General features: G+C 44.1%; 1 protein-coding gene across 3 annotated transcripts; it reads right to left on the bottom strand.

Moving 5' to 3' along the window:
* Positions 1-488: 488 nt before the first annotated feature.
* On the bottom strand, positions 489-22,192 carry mfng (MFNG O-fucosylpeptide 3-beta-N-acetylglucosaminyltransferase). 3 transcript variants are annotated; one of them, XM_065001311.1, is made up of 9 exons: positions 21,256-22,192; positions 11,290-11,335; positions 11,000-11,102; positions 9,340-9,493; positions 6,482-6,567; positions 5,928-6,093; positions 5,515-5,600; positions 4,018-4,084; positions 489-2,216 (listed from the first exon to the last, which is right to left on the bottom strand). In XM_065001311.1, the coding sequence occupies exons 1-8, from the start codon at positions 21,685-21,687 to the stop codon at positions 4,033-4,035; spliced, it is 1,125 nt and encodes a 374-aa protein (XP_064857383.1). In that variant the 5' UTR covers positions 21,688-22,192; the 3' UTR covers positions 489-2,216; positions 4,018-4,032. The 3 variants fall into 3 exon arrangements, with proteins under 3 accessions (XP_064857383.1, XP_064857384.1, XP_064857382.1); XM_065001312.1 differs by lacking the exon at positions 489-2,216 and having other exon boundaries at positions 3,184-4,084; positions 11,000-11,081; XM_065001310.1 differs by lacking the exon at positions 489-2,216 and having other exon boundaries at positions 3,184-4,084; positions 21,256-22,190.
* Between the last annotated feature and the right edge of the window lie 376 nt (positions 22,193-22,568).

The raw sequence follows: 22,568 nt of genomic DNA on the forward strand, positions 1-22,568 counted from the left end.
ACAATGACTGTCCGTTCCTTGGTAGAAACTAATGAACTTATCGTCAGACTGGCTAGAATGCTTATCTACACAGGAAGACCTTGGCTTGGTCATAAATGATCTAAATTGGTGAGAGACGATGTAGGAAAGCTTGAGAACTATACTGCCATTGTACCGGAGTGGAGGAGGGACGGGACAGTTTGAAAACGAATGACGTCACTTTCAGTTTATAACCTGTGGTAAATTGTATCATGTTCAGTACTCTCGAGAATAAACACTAGTGCTTGATTTTGAGACTGGTCTCCGCCCATTTTATGCAAATACGTTTCTTACAAATCCTTAGAAATGGGCTGAGTGTATTAATTTATTTGGATATTAAACATATAGGAATTTAATTCCTCTATCACTTTCTCAATTCAATTCTATTCAAAGGGCTTTATTGGCATGGGAGACATATGTTTACATTGCCAAAGCAATATACACTGAACAAAAACATAAACGCAACATGCAACAATTTCAAAGATTTTAATGTTATAGTTCATATAAGGAAAAGGAAATCTGTCAGTTGAAATAAATTCATTAGGTCCTGATTAATGGATGTCACATGACTGGGAACACAGATATGCACCCTTTGGTCACAGATACCTTAAAAAAAGGTAGGGCGTGGATCAGTATCTGGTGTGACCACCATTTGCCTCATGCAGCGCGACACATCTCCTCTGCACAGAGTTGATCAGGCTGTTGATTGTGGCCTGTGGAATGTTGTCCCACTCCTCTTCAATGGCTGTGTGAAGTTTCTGGATTTTGGCGGGAACTAGAACACGCTGTCGTACGCGTCGATCCAGAGCATCCCAAACATGCTGAATGGGTGACATGTCTGGTGACTATGCAGGCCATGGAAGAACTGGGACATTTTCAGCTTCTAGTAATTGTGTACAGATCCTTGTGACATGGGGCCGTGTATTATCATGCTGAAACATGAGGTGATGACGGCAGATAAATGGCACAACAATGTATCTTTGTGCATTCAAATTGCCATCAATAAAATGCAATTGTGTTAGTTGTCCGTAGAGTATGCCTGCCCATACTATAACCCTACCGCCACCATGGGGCACTCTGTTGACAACGTTGACATCAGAAAACCACTTACCCACAATACACCATACAAGCTGTCTGCCATCTGCCTGGTACAGTTAAAACCAGGATTCATCCATGAAGAGCACACCTCTCCAGTGTGCCAGTGGACATTGAAGGTGAGCATTTGTCCATTGAAGTCGGTTACGATGCTGAACTGCAGTCAGGTCAAGACCCTGGTGAGGATGACGAGCATACGGATGAGCGTCCCTGAGACGGTTTCTGACCGTTTGTGCAGAAGTTCTTCGGTTTTGTGTCCGGGTGGCTGGTCTCAGACGACCCCGCTGGTGAAGAAGCCGGATGTGTAGGTCCTGGGCTGGCGAGGTTACATGAAATGAAAGTACTGATGAAAGTACTGCCAAATTCTCTAAAACGATTTTGGAGGCGGCTTATTGTAAATAAAGAATTAACATATAATTATCTGGCAACAGCTCTGGTGGACATTCCTGCAGTCAGCATGCCAATTACACGCTCCCTCAACTTGAGACATCTATGGAATTGTGCTGTGTAACAAAACCGCACATTTTAAAGTGGCCTTTTATTGTCCCCAGCACGAGGTGCACCCGTGTAATGATCATGTTGTTGAATCAGCTTCTTGATTTGCCACATCTGTCAGGTGGATGGATTATCTTGGCAAATGCTCACAAACAGGGATATAAACAAAAGTGTGCAAAAAATGTCCCATTCTGTCTTGTTTGCCATTCTGTCTTGTTCCCCATTCTGTCTTGTTCCCCATTCTGTCTTGTTCCCCATTCTTCTTTAAACAATAGTTTAGGCTTGGAATTGTTGGTTGGTTAGGGTCAGTGGATACACAAATACTAAGAGATGAAAATATCTTTGTTCAGTCGTTCTCTCCAGACACACTCCGCTCAGCCGGGGGATGTAGAAAGGTCTAGAGAGGTCTCAAATGGAACATTGGCATTCGTTGAGACCCAGGGCAACTCTATTCTCTCCCTGGCAACCTTTCAGAATCCTGTATAGCGGTTTTATGAGACAGAAGATGAAACTGCAGCGCTGAGAGCAACACAAACACAACAGTGAGTGCTGCACTCCAACTATCACAGCCTGGGTCCATTTTATCCCTACAGTGGGCCAATCGCTGCCTTTTATAGAGTACCAGTACACACTTTTTATAGTATCTCTGTGCATCACACACACGCTTGGTTCAGTTCCTAACATTTCACACTGTGGTCATTTCACACTCTCATTCAGAGTTACTTACAGTAGTGAGTGAATACATTTTCATCCTGGTCCCCCGTGGGAATCAAACCCACAACCCTGGTGTTGCAAGCACCCTGCTCTACTAACTGAGCTACACGGGACTGTCATGACGTCACGCCACCTCTGAGACCAGGGAGGATATGAGTCATACTGTGGAGAGTAAGTCCCTTCTCCTTGGTGAAACACACACACAGAAACAGAGTGATACACATATTAACACACACACAGAAACAGAGAGATACACACACAGATATACACAAACACACACACAGAAACAGAGAGATACACACACAGAGATACATACACACAAACACACACACACACACAGTGTGTGGCCTTGAGGTGACGGTTGAGTACACCCCTCACTGTTTCTGTGTTTACCTCTGGGAGAACATGGGGGAAGAGTGGTGTCCATGCACCACTGGAGATAGACACACAGAGAGTACACACACTGAGAACACACACAGACTGTCAATCACAATCCCCAATCTTATTTAACCCTTCACCGATTCCCTGTATCCCTCTCAGTCCTCTGAGAGTCCTGAACCGCTACGACCCAGCGAATCACACCTGTCATCTGTAGCTCAGATCTACTCACTCTCCTTCATATGACACACACACACACACACACACACACACACACACACACACACACACACACACACACACACACACACACACACACACACACTAGCCTGAATCATTGCTCATAGCCTCACTGAATCTGAAGTGGTTGTGGTGTGTGCCGTCTGCAATGGCAGACTTACCATTAGGCAGAAGAGGGAATTGCCTGAGGCCTCACATTGTCCAGGGGCCTCATGAGCTGGGCTTCATTTAAAAAAAGAATACTAGTAATATATAGATTTTAATATAATTTCTCCGCTTAAGGCCCCCCCACACTCCGTTTGACACACTCTCCTTGACTCACACACACACACACACACACACACACACACACACACACACACACACACACACACACATACCTCTCCTTCAAGGCTGTATAAACCATGTTGATTCTTTCAGGCTTTGCAGAAACCAGGAACTATGTACAGACAGCCCAGACTGGGACGTGAATACACTTTTAAAGTTAAACACGCCTTTCCAACAATTTCTAAACAGTTTTCATAACAGAACAGATTCAAAAAACGGCAGATATTTTACAGCAGTGAGTTTCACCAGAGGTCATCATAAGAAGTTTTACAAATCTATAGAAAAAGTATATTCATAATTATTTTGGTCTCTGTTCAACAAATATACACACCTGCAAATAAATGATGCAAGTGCTGTCTTGGTAAGGGCTCTGGAGGGCTCCTAGTCTTGGTAAGGGCTCTGGAGGGCTCCTAGAACTCCTAGAATAAGTTGATAGGCTACAGGAAGTGTAGGCTGCACCAGACTAGTGCTTGTCGTCCCTGTTATTTCCATGTAAAACCAGGGCTGTGTCCCAATTATCTCTCCTTGCTCCCAAAGTTTGTACACTGATTTCAAAGTTAATGACCGGGGTAAGACGCAAGGGTGAAACTCCCACTAGCCCATACCTCGACCAAGCCATCACTTTTAGATTTGTTGGAAGTAGTAAACGAGTGTACACTTCAGGAGAAAAGATAGATTATTGAGACACACCCAGAGAATCCAGGAAGTGCTGACACCATTTGGGAAAGTCTCAGGAGGCACAGGTGCTGCTGGGAGTTGGAGTTTTCAAGGGCACCAGCTGATCAGTGGATAGAGTAGACAGTGGACCGTCTTAAACCTGTAAAGAATGACAGAACATTCAATATGACGAAATATATCATTATTAAACGTACAGAAATACAGTGAATGAACATTGAATCGACAAGTGAGATGATTGTTCTTTTTACAGCATCTGTAAAGGACACGTGCATATACATGACAAGCCTTACCAGGACCCTGGACAGCGTCTACCCCTGAACCATGAGACTACTAAACCAGACTGGCTATCCGGACTACCTGCACTGACCCTGTTTTAAACTAACTCACTCGCACGGACTCTACGCACACACACTCACACATACTTACACTGACACACCAACACACACACATACCGTATATACACACACATACCATATATACACACACACACTACATATGCCCACACACACTCACACATACTTACACTGACACACCAACACACACACACATACCGTATATACACACACACACACATACACTCACACACACACACACTTTCACACTCACCACATACGCTGCTGCCACTGCCTATTGTCTATCCCGTTGCTTGGTAACTTTACCCCTACCTATATGTACAGCACATAGCTACCACAACAATGTGTCTGTTCTATTATAAATGTTGGGACATGTTGAACCCCAGCAGGCAGAGAAGAAGGATCTCCCCTCTAGAGTCTGGTGTCGTGTTGCAGGATACTGGTAACTTTACCCCTACCTATATGTACAGCACATAGCTACCACAACAATGTGTCTGTTCTATTATAAATGTTGGGACATGTTGAACCCCAGGAGGCAGAGAAGAAGGATCTCCCCTCTAGAGTCTGGTGTCTTGTTGCAGGATACTGGTAACTTTACCCCTACCTATATGTACAGCACATAGCTACCACAACAATGTCTCTGTTCTATTATAAATGTTGGGACATGTTGAACCCCAGCAGGCAGAGAAGAAGGATCTCCCCTCTAGAGTCTGGTGTCGTGTTGCAGGATACTGGTAACTTTACCCCTACCTATATGTACAGCACATAGCTACCACAACAATGTGTCTGTTCTATTATAAATGTTGGGACATGTTGAACCCCAGGAGGCAGAGAAGAAGGATCTCCCCTCTAGAGTCTGGTGTCGTGTTGCAGGATACTGGTAACTTTACCCCTACCTATATGTACAGCACATAGCTACCACAACAATGTCTCTGTTCTATTATAAATGTTGGGACATGTTGAACCCCAGCAGGCAGAGAAGAAGGAGCTCCCCTCTAGAGTCTGGTGTTGTGTTGCAGGATACCGGTAACTTTACCAAACGTTTTCCAGAATCCCGGTTGTAAAACGACAGGAATCAGGAGGGAATAAGCAAGGAATTCCGTAATCCAGCAACCAGGATTTGTGGAAAGGGATTTCAGGGAACGTTACTGGCATATTGCAACCCTGGCGTGGTTTGTGTCAAGGTTTCTTGGCCTGGGGACAGGTTGGTACTGACCTGGAGGGATCATCCTCCTTGGAGAAGTGTCTATTCAGCTCCACACTGTTCATCTTGTTCTCAAACAGCCCATAACTAAGAGTCACCTAGAGAGAACACACACCATACAACTTAGAGGAGAGAAAACACATTACATGAGGCAGAAATTATTTGTGTGAGTGTGTGTATGTGTGCATTTGTACATCCATGGGTGTGTGTGTATCTAACCTGTAGAGGCATATGGCTAGGTGTGTGTGTGTGTGTGTGTGCGTGCGTGCCTGACCTGTAGAGGTATATTGCTAGGTGTGTGTGTGTGTGTGTGTGTGTGTGTGTGCGTGTGTGTGTGTGTGTGTGTGTGTGTGTGTGTGTGTGTGTGTGTGTGTGTGTGTGTGTGTGTGTGTGTGTGTGTGTGTGTGTGTGTATGCATGCCTGACCTGTAGAGGTATATTGCTGGGCGTCAGCAGTAGCAGGTTCTCCAGGTGAGAGTGGAACATTGAACTGTGGACCATGGATATCCCCAGTCTTCTCTCTACGATGAAGCCTACTGTACAGTCATCTGGCAGACGGATCACTGCTGACGTCTGCTCAAACCTGGGACCACTAGACACACAGGTAGACACACACACAGAGTCAGATATAGATACACCCACATTGACTCAAACCCAGACCGGACTGTCACACATACAGTCACATAAAGATAAGCATATACACAGACTGTATGTCCAATGACCCAACACACACTGTCACATAAAGACAAGCATATACACAGACTGTATGTCCAATGACCCAACACACACTGTCACATACATTCACATATATAATGTACACTCTCTGACTCTCCATCTTTCACACAGACAAACCCCTACACACACACCTGTTCTCATGGACTAGAGTTCCCTCTTGACCCAAACACACACCCACACACACACACTCATACACAGACACACACACACACACTCATACACAGACACACACACACACTCCTCACCTAGCCCATGGAGCCATCTTCTCAGCTAGTCTGCGACTCAGACAGAAGCCTGCTCCTCCCGTGGCAAACCAGAACTGCACTTCTTTCTAGAAAGAAGAATACACACAGTCAATCACCAAGCAGAACGGCACCTCTTTCTAGAAACACACACAGTCAATCACCAAGCAGAACGGCACCTCTTTCTAGAAACACACACAGTCAATCACCAAGCAGAACGACACCTCTCTTTGGAACAGTTAGCTTCAACACAAGACATGAACAGAGCAGAGACTTCCACCTTCCAGACAGAATGAACTGTAAAGGTTGATGTGCTAGAACAGGTGGAGGAAACTCCCTCCATCCACAACGATGATACAACTCTCTCTGTGTCCTCAGTTTCCCTCAAACTCAGCTTATTCTGTGATGTACTTACAACAAGAGACTTTCTCAGTTCTCTCTGACTCACTTTGCTATGAGTCTGGCATACGCTACTTTTAAGCATTTATAGAAGTACTGACATATTTTGTCATATTTACCTTGTCAGTGATTAGCAAGGAGATCGTGTATGTTTATATTTGTGTAGCATTTGTCAAACGGACAATATATCTGTTATTTGTCTGGTATTTGTCATGAAAATCAGATGGGTGGAGTTGTTGTGTATCTCATCGACGAGGCTGTAGTGGAGCAGGTTGAGTAGTGGAGCAGGTTGAGTAGTGGAGCAGATTGAGTAGTGGAGCAGGTTGAGTAGTGGAGCAGATTGAGTAGTGGAGCAGGTTGAGTAGTGGAGCAGGTTGAGTAGTGGAGTAGTGGAGCAGGTTGAGTAGTGGAGCAGGTTGAGTAGTGGAGCAGGTTGAGTAGTGGAGTAGTGGAGCAGGTTGAGTAGTGGAGCAGGTTGAGAGATTCAAGTTTCTTGGTGTCCACATCACCAACAAACTAACATGGTCCAAACACACCAGAAGAGGGCATGACATCACCTTTTCCCCCTCAGGAGACTGAAAACATTTGGCAGATCCTCAAAAGGTTCTACAGCTGCACCATCGAGAGCACCCTGGCTGGTTGCATCACTGCCTGGTACGGCAACTGCTCGATCTCCGAGCAGTTGCCGTACGACCCAGTACATCACCGGGGCCAAGCTTCCTGCCACCCAAAAATTGTCAAAGACTCCAGAAACCCTAGTCATAGACTGTTCTCTCTGCTACCACACGGTAAGCAGTACCGGAGCGCCAAGTCTAGATCCAAGAGGCTTCTAGACAGCTTCTACCCCCAAGCCATAAGACTCCTGAACATCTAATCAAATGGCTACCCAGACTATTTACATGCCCCCCCCCCTCTTTTACCCTGCTGCTACTCTCTGTTATTACCTATGCATAGCCACTTTAATAACTCTACCTACATGTGCATATTACCTCGACTAACCTCCGTACATTGACCCTGTGCCAGTACCCCCTGTATATAGCCTCGCTACTGCTATTTTAATGCTGCTCTAATTATTTGTAACATTTCTCTCTTTTTGTAGGTGTTTTTCTTAAAACTGCATTTTTGGTTAAGGGCTTGTAGGTAAGCATTTCACTGAAAGGTTGTAAGGTTGTACCTGTTGTATTCGGAGCGTGTGACAAATAACATTTGATTTGATTTGTATCGGTTGCCGTGACAGCAGTGTAAATCACAACAGGTATGTGTATCATCTTTCTCCCAAGGTCCTCTCCTCCTCCCTCTCTGGAGTCCCCCTCTCCTCCCCTCCTCATCTCCTCCGACCTTGTGTTCCCTTTCTCTAGGGAGTCTGAGGCCTGTCCTACTGTCAATGCTAAATCTACTCTCTAACCAGGGAGGAGGAGGAGGAGGAGGAGGAGGAGAGAGAGAGAGAGAGAGAGAGGGAGACAGGGAGAGAGAGAGAGAGAGACTCTCAGGAACCACTTGGGCTCAATACAGTCATTCATTCTACTATAAATGAGACACACGCACATATAAGACACACGTGTATCTAGTGTGAGCATGTCTGTTTCTAAACCAATCGAATCGACCAATCCTGCTGGTTGACAGCCTATCCCCTGGGGTGTCTTTGACACATCCACTTGATGACATGGTTCTTAGATCAATAACCAATAACATGCCAATCGCCAATCAACCCTCTGGTTAGAAAAACACTCCACAGTGACTAAAACCCCATGAATGGATGGATCTACAATCATCCCTTCGTCCTTCCATCCTTCCATTCCTGATGAGAAGTGAATTGAAAGAGGAGAGATGTGGAAGGACTTGAATAATTTATAGTGCTTGGCCAACTCTGTTTGAGGTTGAGAATTCCCATGGCAACCATCTTGGCATCAAACGGTCAAATATATCAGTGACCCCCTCAGGAAGGGAGACAAAAAGACATATTCCAATGACCACAGTAACATACTACTTAAAGAGATTCTCCGGTACTTTTCAGCCAGTAGTTCTGAAAGTAGTGTCCATAAGCCAAAAGGGGTCCCCTGAAAATGTGCGAAACTACGGCTCATATGTGCAGATATGGTCTCTCTCTTCGCTCTGCTGGGTGTGCATCTTGCTAGCTGCCACTCAAATGGCGAGGGGCTGAAGCTCATTGGCTGGAACAGGAAATACTAGAGGGCTGGCCCAGGTGGGTTAGGGTTATGTTTAGTGAAATGTTTAAAACTAGGGGATTTCGTGACTAATTGACGTAAGACAGTCATTTTGGTCATACATTGTCCATGTATGAACTACACATTGACACATCCAGCCCAAAGTGGGAGGTTTAGAGACTACTTAGTAGGCCCCAAAGTTCTCAAACGTATCTTTAACATACCACGAGAACAAAGCATTGTATTGTTCATTGGAATATAGCTTTCGGCTCTATGCAGTGCATGGTGTGAGCGTACTGTCTTGTTGCCCTCCAGTAGTTCATGGGCCTTGATGGGGTGGTCGAGGCTGGGCTTGCCCACGTAGACATCACCGTCTTGGGGGAAGGCTGAGAGCAGGGAGAGAAGAGCTCCAGGATTCACGTAGTTATCATCGTCAACATGACACAGCCACCTGGAAGGAGAGGGGACAACACAGGAATCGGTTCCAAACTGAAGTGAACAGTTGATCCCTTTCCTCTGTTCTAATTACAACCAAGGCTTGATTCCAAACTAAACACTGGGACCTTGTCTCTGCCCTTTCTTCTATCAGGCTTGAAGTCAAACCCTACAGTTTCGTACAAAATGTTCATAAAAATGTCTGGGACTTTACAACTTCTAATTTTTAACGCGATCGCTATGTCCTGTAAAGTGATAGTCTCTCTATGTCCTGTAAAGTGATAGTCTCTCTATGTCCTGTAAAGTGATAGTCTCTCTATGTCCTGTAAAGTGATAGTCTCGCTATGTCCTGTAAAGTGATAGTCTCTCTATGTCCTGTAAAGTGATAGTCTATCTATGTCCTGTAAAGTGATAGTCTCGCTATGTCCTGTAAAGTGATAGTCTCTCTATGTCCTGTAAAGTGATAGTCTATCTATGTCCTGTAAAGTGATAGTCTCTCTATGTCCTGTAAAGTGATAGTCTATCTATGTCCTGTAAAGTGATAGTCTATCTATGTCCTGTAAAGTGATAGTCTATCTATGTCCTGTAAAGTGATAGTCTCTCTATGTCCTGTAAAGTGATAGTCTATCTGTGCCCTGTAAAGTGATAGTCTCTCTATGTCCTGTAAAGTGATAGTCTATCTATGTCCTGTAAAGTGATAGTCTATCTATGTCCTGTAAAGTGATAGTCTATCTGTGCCCTGTAAAGTGATAGTCTATCTATGTCCTGTAAAGTGATAGACTATCTATGTCCTGTAAAGTGATAGTCTATCTGTGCCCTGTAAAGTGATAGTCTATCTATGTCCTGTAAAGTGATAGACTATCTATGTCCTGTAAAGTGATAGTCTATCTATGTCCTGTAAAGTGATAGTGTCTCTATGTCCTGTAAAGTGATAGTCTCTCTATGTCCTGTAAAGTGATAGACTATCTGTGCCCTGTAAAGTGATAGCCTATCTATACCCTGTAAAGTGATAGTCTATCTATACCCTGTAAAGTGATAGTCTCTCTATGTCCTGTAAAGTGATAGTCTATCTATACCCTGTAAAGTGATAGTCTATCTATGTCCTGTAAAGTGATAGTCTAGCTATGCCCTGTAAAGTGATAGTCTATCTATGCCCTGTAAAGTGATAGTCTATCTATACCCTGTAAAGTGATAGTCTATCTATACCCTGTAAAGTGATAGTCTATCTATACCCTGTAAAGTGATAGTCTATCTATGTCCTGTAAAGTGATAGTCTATCTGTGCCCTGTAAAGTGATAGACTCTCTATGTCCTGTAAAGTGATAGTCTATCTGTGCCCTGTAAAGTGTTAGTCTATCTGTGCCCTGTAAAGTGATAGTCTATCTGTGCCCTGTAAAGTGATAGTCTATCTGTGCCCTGTAAAGTGATAGTCTATCTGTGCCCTGTAAAGTGATAGTCTATCTGTGCCCTGTAAAGTGATAGTCTATGTGTTTCTCTCTGTCTAGGTTGGGCTGGTCACTCACTTCTTATCGGAGGCCATGAAGTGGTCATATTCAGCAGACATCTTACAGGACAGAGCCTGGTGACTGTGGTCCGACGGACAATCTGTCACAATCACATTGTAACCTGTATGTAAAAAGGCATTTCAGTCAGAGCACCTATCAATGTGTTCATTTTACAACACTCTGACATGAGACTTAAATGAGATTAAAACTGGAACTGTTGTCTAATAAACAACTATCACCATTAATCATTACAACTGTTAATACAACAAGTCTCTCCTTGCTTGTGATTGGTGGAGCTGAAGACCTACCTCTGGAGTTGATGTCTTCATCCTCCGTGTCTGTAAAGATGAACGTCTAGAGAAGGAGGAGAGAGAGAGATATAACACACACACACACACACCCCACACACACACACACACACACACACACACAGACACCCCCTCACACAGACAGCCCCCCCACACGGACACACACACGTAGCGAAATAATGGAGGACAGATTACTACTGACAGAAACAGGCTGCACCATTAGCTAGAGGGAAGACATGCACACACACACAGTCACAGACCCACTTGAACCTTTGACCCTCGCTGCCATTACATTGAAGACAGTGTGACACAGCAACACTACACTCCCATTGGGAGATGACAAAGCCTTGACTTCTGCTCCCAACACTTCCTCTGTAGATTCAGAAAGCTAGTTCTCTCTCTCTCTCTCTCTCTCTCTCTCTCTCTCTCTCTCTCTATCTCTCTCTCACCAACAGACTCAGTGATCTAAACGGCATGCTATCTATTTCTATTTCCCTACAGTAGTACAGCACTGTGTAGCTGGTCCACCACTGACCTCTGTTGGTCACAACTAGCAACAACAGCAACCACTGAAACTACAGATACGCTATATATAGAAAAGTATGTGGACACCCCTTCAAATTTGTGGATTCGGCTATTTCAGCCACACCCGTGGCTGACAGTCCGACGAAATAATCTGTGTTTGGGGGATACCAGAAGAACGCTACCTGCCCCAATAGTGCCAACTGTAAAGTTTGTTGGAGGAGGAATAATGGTCTGGGGCTGTTTTTCATGGTTCGGGTCCCTTAGTTCCAGTGAAGGGAAATCTTAACACTACAGCATACAATGACATTCTAGACAATTCTGTGCTTCCAACATTGTGGCAACAGTTTGGGGAAGGACCTTTCCTGTTTCAGCATGACAATGTCCCCGTGCACAAAATGAGGTAAATACAGACATGGTTTGTTGAGATCGGTGTGGAAGAACATGACTGGCCTGCACAGAGCCCTGACCTCAACCCCATCGAACACCTTTGGAATGAATTGGAACGCCGACTGGGAGCCAGGCCTAATCGTTCAACAGTGCCCAACCTCACTAATGTTCTTGTGGCTGAAAGCCTTCCCAGAAGAGTGGAGGCTGTTATAGCAGCAAACGGGAGACTAACTCCATATTAATGCCCATGATTGTGTAATAAGATGTTCAATGAGCAGGTGTCCACATACTTTTGGTCAGGTAGTGTAGAAGAGCCCTATCAGTGGGCTCCCACTCTAATATCATCCACAGTGTAGGGGAGGGAGAGGGGGACCGAGGGAAGATAGGAGAGGGTGGAGATGGGTGAGAGGGAAAAAGTGTTGTTCCCTCAGTGTCTGGTACTCTTTCATCTGAGAGAGAAGAGATAGCAAGACGAGGATGTGTGTCTGTTTCAACTCTCTCCTAAGCATTATCAAACCATTACAGTAAAGCTATAAAACTCCTCCTGAGGTGACAGGACCGTCCCAAATGGCACCCTATTCTGAATATAGTGCACTATGTAGGGAATAGGATGGCATTTGGGACGTAGCCCAGAGCAGCCTCTGGGGGGATAAAACAGTGTTTTACGGGGGGTAATTCACCACGTTGTGTAATATAATAGAGCAGCCTCTGGGGGGATAAAACAGTGTTTTACGGGGTGTAATTCACCACGGTGTGTAATATAATAGAGCAGCCTCTGGGGGATAAAACAGTGTTTTACGGGGTAATTCACCACGGTGTGTAATATAATAGAGCAGCCTCTGGGGGGATAAAACAGTGTTTTACGGGGTGTAATTCACCACGGTGTGTAATATAATAGAGCAGCCTCTGGGGGGATAAAACAGTGTTTTACGGGGTGTAATTCACCACGGTGTGTAATATAATAGAGCAGCCTCTGGGGGGATAAAACAGTGTTTTACGGGGTGTAATTCACCACGGTGTGTAATATAATAGAGCAGCCTCTGGGGGGATAAAACAGTGTTTTACGGGGTGTAATTCACCACGGTGTGTAATATAATAGAGCAGCCTCTGGGGGGATAAAACAGTGTTTTACGAGGTGTAATTCACCACGGTGTGTAATATAATAGAGCAGCCTCTGGGGGGATAAAACAGTGTTTTACGGGGTGTAATTCACCACGGTGTGTAATATAATAGAGCAGCCTCTGGGGGGATAAAACAGTGTTTTACGGGGTGTAATTCACCACGGTGTGTAATATAATAGAGCAGCCTCTGGGGGATAAAACAGTGTTTTACGGGGTGTAATTCACCACGGTGTGTAATATAATAGAGCAGCCTCTGGGGGGATAAAACAGTGTTTTACGGGGTGTAATTCACCACGGTGTGTAATATAATAGAGCAGCCTCTGGGGGGATAAAACAGTGTTTTACGGGGGTAATTCACCACGGTGTGTAATATAATAGAGCAGCCTCTGGGGGGATAAAACAGTGTTTTACGGGGTGTAATTCACCACGGTGTGTAATATAATAGAGCAGCCTCTGGGGGGATAAAACAGTGTTTTACGGGGGGTAATTCACCACGCTGTGTAATATAATAGAGCAGCTTCTGGGGGGATAAAACAGTGTTTTACGGGGTGTAATTCACCACGGTGTGTAATATAACTCCCTCACGACGCCAGGACAGCGGAGTCAATCACCACCTTCCGGAGACACCTGAAACCCCACCTCTTTAAGGAATACCTAGGATAGGATAAAGTAATCCTTCTCACCCCCCCCTTAAAAGACCTAGATTGTAAAGTGGCTGTTCCACTGGATGTCATAAGGTGAAAGCACCAATTTGTAAGTCGCTCTGGATAAGAGCGTCTGCTAAATGACTTAAATGTAAATGTATAATAGAGCAGCTCCTCTCCTCCTGTCTATATCTCTCTCTCTCCTTCTCTCCCTATCTCTCATTCTCTCTCTGTGTGTGTGCTGGTGTGTGTGTGTGTGTGTGTGTGTGTGTGTGTGTGTGTGTGTGTGTGTGTGTGTGTGCCTGCCCACGGCTTTACATTAACCTAAGTGATCGCCTTAATAGCTTTAGTGCACTAGATGAACTGCATGTATCTATCATATAGCCCTGTCTTCCCACTACAACACACACACACACCCATGTGATCTGCACTCCATCTATCTCCATTGAAACAACAGTACAGCCTCCCTCTACCTCTCATATTGAGTATAGCTACCTCCAAATCTTCCCTTCAGCCATTTTATAGCCCTCCTCTTCCTCCTTCCTCCCCCTAGCCCCCTGTGGGTATTTTTCTTTCTTCTCCTCCGCATCCCTCCATCCCATCACTCGTTCAAAGGAGGAGTAATTCACAGATCGATTCCCTGGTGATGAAACCAAAAGAGGCGAAGCTTGACTCAGGACCCAGAGGCCCTGTGTCATTAGTTTCCTCCCTGACAGTCATAATTCAGGCAACTGCACCAGCACCACGGCTCCATAATGTCCGCTAAGCCCCTATCATTCTGCCTGGGCTAAAGAGGCTGAAGAGCCAAGATGGCTGGCAGTGGCTCGTAAACTAGACAGTGGGAGTTGACTGGGGGAGGGAGGGAGGGAGGGAGACAGAGAGAGAGAGAGAGAGAGAGAGAGAGAGAGAGAGAGAGAGAGAGAGAGAGAGAGAGAGAGAGAGAGAGAGAGAGAGAGAGGTTAAATCTGTCTCTTTTACTCATGCTGTAAAACATAGCTGGATAGATTTCTCTCCTATAGAGTGTAATGCAGCTGGGTCCTGTATCAGTGTACTACTGTGACTTTAAATCATCTGTCTCTTCTAATGGAGTATGGACAGGAGTACATGGATGATCTTTTGTGCTGTGTTGTTTTGACACACACACACAACACTACTACAGGATGCTGTGTGTGTCTGTGTGTTTGCTGTCTGTGCCAGGGTGACGCCACAGCCGCACGGCAACAAGGCTGAAACGGAAACTGATCTGAGAACAGGAAGTCTATGAAGAGAACATAGAACTGTGTGTGTGTGTGTGTGTGTGTGTGTGTGTGTGTGTGTGTGTGTGTGTGTGTGTGTGTGTGTGTGTGTGTGTAGCCAGAATCTTTGCGTTAAAGTTCCACTTGTAAGAAACGAAAATAAGCAACATTAGACTATATACACATCATCTGTAGATAGTAGCCATGACAACACTGTTGGAGGGAAAACATTTCCTCTGAGGTTCTACAGAGCTTCCGTTCTGACTGTCAGCTGAATAGAGAGAGGGGGAGAGAGAGAGAGAGAGAGAGAGAGAGAGAGAGAGAGAGAGAGATATGGGTGAAAGAGAGAGACAGAGAGAGAGAGAGAGAGATGGGTGAAAGAGAGAGACGGGTGAAAGAGAGAGAGAGAGAGAGCGAGATGGGTGAAAGAGAGAGAGACGGGTGAAAGAGAGAGAGAGAGACGGGTGAAAAAGAGAGAGAGAGAGAGAGAGAGATGGGTGAAAGAGAGAGAGATGGGTGAAAGAGAGAGAGAGAGAGAGAGAGAGAGAGAGAGAGAGAGAGAGAGAGAGATGGGTGAAAGAGAGAGAGACGGGTGAAAGAGAGAGAGAGACGGGTGAAAAAGAGAGAGAGAGAGAGAGAGAGAGACGGGTGAAAGAGAGAGAGCTGATGACTTCACTTCTCTAAAACTAAGATTAAAGTTCATAACTGCTGATGACCAAACCACGAGTCACACTGTCTGTCCATCTGAATCACTAGCTGATGAGAAAGTCTATATGACCTGAAGAAATGGCTGACATTTGCCTACTTCTTCAGAGAAAAGGCACATTAAAATGTGCCTCATATTTTGAGGAACAGGTACATGGGTGGAACAATGTGTTTTAAACATGTATTGGGAACACTATCACTGTCTATGAGAACCAGACATGTATTGGGAACACTATCACTGTCTATGAGAACCAGACATGTATTGGGAACACTATCACTGTCTATGAGAACCAGACATGTATTGGGAACACTATCACTGTCTATGAGAACCAGACATGTATTGGGAACACTATCACTGTCTATGAGAACCAGACATGTATTGGGAACACTATCACTGTCTATGAGAAGCAGACATGTATTGGGAACACTATCACTGTCTATGAGAACCAGACATGTATTGGGAACACTATCACTGTCTATGAGAACCAGACATGTATTGGGAACACTATCACTGTCTATGAGAACCAGACATGTATTGGGAACACTATCACTGTCTATGAGAAGCAGACATGTATTGGGAACACTATCACTGTCTATGAGAACCAGACATGTAGTGGGAACACTATCACTGTCTATGAGAATTAGACATGTATTTGGAACACTATCACTGTCTATGAGAACCAGACATGTATTGGGAACACTATTACTGTCTATGAGAACCAGACATGTATTGGGAACACTATCACTGTCTATGAGAACCAGACATGTATTGGGAACACTATCACTGTCTATGAGAACCAGACAAGTATTGGGAACACTATCACTGTCTATGAGAACCAGACATGTATTGGGAACACTATCACTGTCTATGAGAACCAGACATGTATTGGGAACACTATCACTGTCTATGAGAACCAGACATGTATTGGGAACACTATCACTGTCTATGAGAACCAGACATGTATTGGGAACACTATCACTGTCTATGAGAACCAGACATGTATTGGGAACACTATCACTGTCTATGAGAACCAGACATGTATTGGGAACACTATCACTGTCTATGAGAACCAGACATGTATTGGGAACACTATCACTGTCTATGAGAACCAGACATGTATTGGGAACACTATCACTGTCTATGAGAACCAGACATGTATTGGGAACACTATCACTGTCTATGAGAACCAGACATGTATTGGGAACACTATCACTGTCTATGAGAACCAGACATGTATTGGGAACACTATCACTGTCTATGAGAACCAGACATGTATTGGGAACATTATCACTGTCTATGAGAACCAGACATGTAGTGGGAACACTATCACTGTCTATGAGAATTAGACATGTATTGGGAACACTATCACTGTCTATGAGAACCAGACATGTATTGGGAACACTATTACTGTCTATGAGAACCAGACATGTATTGGGAACACTATCACTGTCTATGAGAACCAGACATGTATTGGGAACACTATCACTGTCTATGAGAACCAGACAAGTATTGGGAACACTATCACTGTCTATGAGAACCAGACATGTATTGGGGACACTATCACTGTCTATGAGAACCAGACATGTATTGGGAACACTATCACTGTCTATGAGAACCAGACATGTATTGGGAACACTATCACTGTCTATGAGAACCAGACATGTATTGGGAACACTATCACTGTCTATGAGAACCAGACATGTATTGGGAACACTATCACTGTCTATGAGAACCAGACATGTATTGGGAACACTATCACTGTCTATGAGAACCAGACATGTATTGGGAACACTATCACTGTCTATGAGAACCAGACATGTATTGGGAACACTATCACTGTCTATGAGAACCAGACATGTATTGGGAACACTATCACTGTCTATGAGAACCAGACATGTATTGGGAACACTATCACTGTCTATGAGAACCAGACATGTATTGGGAACACTATCACTGTCTATGAGAACCAGACATGTATTGGGAACACTATCACTGTCTATGAGAACCAGACATGTATTGGGAACACTATCACTGTCTATGAGAACCAGACATGTATTGGGAACACTATCACTGTCTATGAGAACCAGACATGTATTGGGAACACTATCACTGTCTATGAGAACCAGACATGTATTGGGAACACTATCACTGTCTATGAGAACCAGACATGTATTGGGAACACTATCACTGTCTATGAGAACCAGACATGTATTGGGAACACTATCACTGTCTATGAGAACCAGACATGTATTGGGAACACTATCACTGTCTATGAGAACCAGACATGTATTGGGAACACTATCACTGTCTATGAGAACCAGACATGTATTGGGAACACTATCACTGTCTATGAGAAGCAGACATGTATTGGGAACACTATCACTGTCTATGAGAACCAGACATGTAGTGGGAACACTATCACTGTCTATGAGAATTAGACATGTATTGGGAACACTATCACTGTCTATGAGAACCAGACATGTATTGGGAACACTATTACTGTCTATGAGAACCAGACATGTATTGGGAACACTATCACTGTCTATGAGAACCAGACATGTATTGGGAACACTATCACTGTCTATGAGAACCAGACAAGTATTGGGAACACTATCACTGTCTATGAGAACCAGACATGTATTGGGAACACTATCACTGTCTATGAGAACCAGACATGTATTGGGAACACTATCACTGTCTATGAGAACCAGACATGTATTGGGAACACTATCACTGTCTATGAGAACCAGACATGTATTGGGAACACTATCACTGTCTATGAGAACCAGACATGTATTGGGAACACTATCACTGTCTATGAGAACCAGACATGTATTGGGAACACTATCACTGTCTATGAGAACCAGACATGTATTGGGAACACTATCACTGTCTATGAGAACCAGACATGTATTGGGAACACTATCACTGTCTATGAGAACCAGACATGTATTGGGAACACTATCACTGTCTATGAGAACCAGACATGTATTGGGAACACTATCACTGTCTATGAGAACCAAACATGGAATGATAAGTGCCAACTGCCAATGAAGTATGTGTTTGACAACTTTTACAATAAAAAGTACCCCATGTATATCTGTGCGTGCGTGCGTGGTTGCGTGGTTGCGTGTGTGTGTACGTGCGTGTGGGTAATTTGCTACCATTACTATACAGCCAAACCTAACACAACATCAATGGGACTACTAGACTACTCCTCACATATGCTTCACTATAACTCTGATACACAGTCCGATAGTGAAAAGCGCCAGTCATGTTGACTCAGTGTAGAAAGTAGTGAAGTAGGAAGTGCTGCTTTGTTCTGTAAAGAACATGACTGTTCAAAACAGGAAGAGGACCAGCTGAGTTGGGCCATAGTGACTAAATTAGGTGTTTCTCAATCAACAGGCCCTCTGGCCCTAAGAACTGAACAATAACTGTTAGGTTACCTACCATGTAATAACTGTAGACCTCTTCCCATGTTACCACTGTGCACCTACCATGTTACCACTGCACACCTACCAAGTTACCACTGTACACCTACCATGTAATAACTGTAGACCTCTTCCCATGTTACCACTGTACACCTACCATGTTACCACTGTACACCTACCATGTAATAACTGTAGACCTCTTCCCATGTTACCACTGCGCACCTACCATGTAATAACTGTAGACCTCTTCCCATGTTACCACTGTGCACCTACCATGTTACCACTGCACACCTACCAAGTTACCACTGTACACCTACCATGTAATAACTGTAGACCTCTTCCCATGTTACCACTGCGCACCTACCATGTAATAACTGTAGACCTCTTCCCATGTTACCACTGTGCACCTACCATGTTACCACTGCACACCTACCAAGTTACCACTGTACACCTACCATGTAATAACTGTAGACCTCTTCCCATGTTACCACTGTACACCTACCATGTTACCACTGTACACCTACCATGTAATAACTGTAGACCTCTTCCCATGTTACCACTGTGCACCTACCATGTAATAACTGTAGAGCTATTCTCATGTTACCACTGTAGAGCTATTCTCATGTTACCACTGTGCACTTACCATGTTACCACTGTGCACCTACCATGTAATAACTGTAGAGCTATTCCCATGTTACCACTGTACACCTACCATGTTACCACTGTAGAGCTATTCTCATGTTACCACTGTACACCTACCATGTTACCACTGTGCACCTACCATGTTACCACTGTAGAGCTATTCTCATGTTACCACTGTAGAGCTATTCTCATGTTACCACTGTGCACCTACCATGTTACCACTGTACACCTACCATGTTACCACTGTAGAGCTATTCCCATGTTACCACTGTGCACCTACCATGTAATAACTGTAGAGCTATTCTCATGTTACCACTGTACACCTACCATGTTACCACTGTGCACCTACCATGTGATAACTGTAGAGCTATTCTCATGTTACCACTGTACACCTACCATGTTACCACTGTGCACCTACCATGTTACCACTGTACACCTACCATGTTACCACTGTAGAGCTATTCTCATGTTACCACTGTACACCTACCATGTAATAACTGTAGAGCTATTCTCATGTTACCACTGTACACCTACCATGTTACCACTGTACACCTACCATGTTACCACTGTAGAGCTATTCTCATGTTACCACTGTACACCTACCATGTTACCACTGTGCACCTACCATGTTACCACTGTAGAGCTATTCTCATGTTACCACTGTACACCTACCATGTTACCACTGTACACCTACCATGTTACCACTGTAGAGCTATTCTCATGTTACCACTGTACACCTACCATGTTACCACTGTACACCTACCATGTTACCACTGTAGAGCTATTCCCATGTTACCACTGTGCACCTACCATGTTACCATTGTAGAGCTATTCTCATGTTACCACTGCACACCTACCATGTAATAACTGTAGACCTATTCTCATGTTACCACTGTAGAGCTATTCTCATGTTACCACTGTACACCTACCATGTAATAACTGTAGACCTATTCTCATGTTACCACTGTACACCTACCATGTTACCACTGTGCACCTACCATGTGATAACTGTGCATAATGGGACTGTTGAGGCTATTGGTTATCCCATGTCACTAATCAGTGATATCTGGGTTATTGCAATAAAATGACTCTAAACTAGGCCTACAGTAAAGCAAAAAGACAGAGTATTTTTTACATTTGTAGGCTACTTTATCCCCAAAAAGTTCAATGTTACTTGATAATTGAATGGTCCCCCGTCAAAGTACCCTATAACATTAGGTAACATTTAAAAAACGTTGATGAATACGTGCTGGACCAATCAATCACACTCACGTGCTCCTTGGTCTTGGAGATCCACGTCTCGAGGAGGAGAGAGAGGCGCGTGCCATGGAACCTCCCGGTGCTCTTCACCGCGAGGAAGATGTCCGTTAACCTCAACAGGGATGGAGTGATGACAACCCTTCTCTGTTCCAAAGCCCTCAACTTGTCTCTCCTTCTCTGTATCTCCGCTTGTAAGCCACCAACAGTCTGGTTCATAGTAGAGACAGCGGCGGGTTGTCGAGGAAACTTGGCCGGCTTTGGTGGCTCCTTTGCTGCGGAGAGAGGCGTCTCTTGAATCGAGCGCAGTAAGTCTCCCCCGAACGGATTGTGAATAGAATTGAGTTTGTGGAGATTCCGCGTCCTTAGTTGAAAGTCCACGATTAAAACGATGAAGAACATGAATATAAAAACAGGGAGTGCCCGAAGCATCCTCCTTCTATGCATGATGAACTGAGATTGTAGGCTATTTCATTTGAAGAGGGATGGAAAGTGTCTGTGATCAAGGGAGTATTATGTCTCGACCCGTTGAACACATCCACAACTTCCTTCTGTCATGTAATTCTGATCTCATTTAGTGATCATCCTCCAATGACAAGCGCCTTCCGTTGACAAATCATTCTGACACTGCCCCACGTATTTTATATGGGCTATACATTCATTTTTGTTATGACAATTTTAAGTTTAAAAAAGTTTGCTGTCCACTCATTGTGACCTTAAATATGAAATTATCCACATCGAAGTTGTAAAGTGTATTCTCAAACGAATATGCATTTCTCTGGCAACTTCCCATCAAAACTTTTATAACGGTCTCTCTCACCAACTGTCGACTTTTCTATGAACCATTTTCTTTCATGAGTTTGACATTCTTGTCTTATGTGAGTCTGTCTGGTCTCGTAGCTACACAACGGTCTTCCTACCTGTCACCTCTCTCTGGAGTTTCAGCGCCAGCGGAAGGGAGAAGATATGTGTCATTCGTTCACTCACCACGGCAATCACTCCGCCTCTTCCCTTCGGTAAAGGCACTGTGCGTAATTTGAATGGCAAATGAACAGTAGAGAGGACACATTAAATCCCGTTGGGATTTAGTAAAGTTTTTATTGTTTTAATCCACATACCAATTTTAACATTGTATTTGTAACAGAAAGTAACATAACGTTTGATGAATAATAACGTTTTAGTGACACTTCCACTAGTCAGTGCACATCTGCCAGAGCCTCCATCCATAGGCTATGACTCACCATTTTAAAGAATCCCCCCCAAAACTACATTGTAAAATAGAAAAGACAATTCCTGACAGCTTTTGAAACTACCGGCCAGACAAGCAA

Source organism: Oncorhynchus nerka, linkage group LG15, assembly GCF_034236695.1.
Source record: "Oncorhynchus nerka isolate Pitt River linkage group LG15, Oner_Uvic_2.0, whole genome shotgun sequence".
In the NCBI taxonomy this organism is placed as follows: Eukaryota; Metazoa; Chordata; class Actinopteri; order Salmoniformes; family Salmonidae; genus Oncorhynchus; species Oncorhynchus nerka.

Bases quoted from the DNA above. Each gene is read 5' to 3' on its own strand.
- mfng (XM_065001311.1), bottom strand. From the start codon at position 21,687: ATGCATAGAAGGAGGATGCTTCGGGCACTCCCTGTTTTTATATTCATG. The intron at 5,601-5,927 runs GTCAGGCATGCA...TGTTCTCTCTAG, and splicing joins CCAGCAATATACCTCTACAG to GTGACTCTTAGTTATGGGCT. The intron at 4,085-5,514 runs GTCAGTACCAAC...CATTCTTTACAG, and splicing joins AAGGAGGATGATCCCTCCAG to GTTTAAGACGGTCCACTGTC.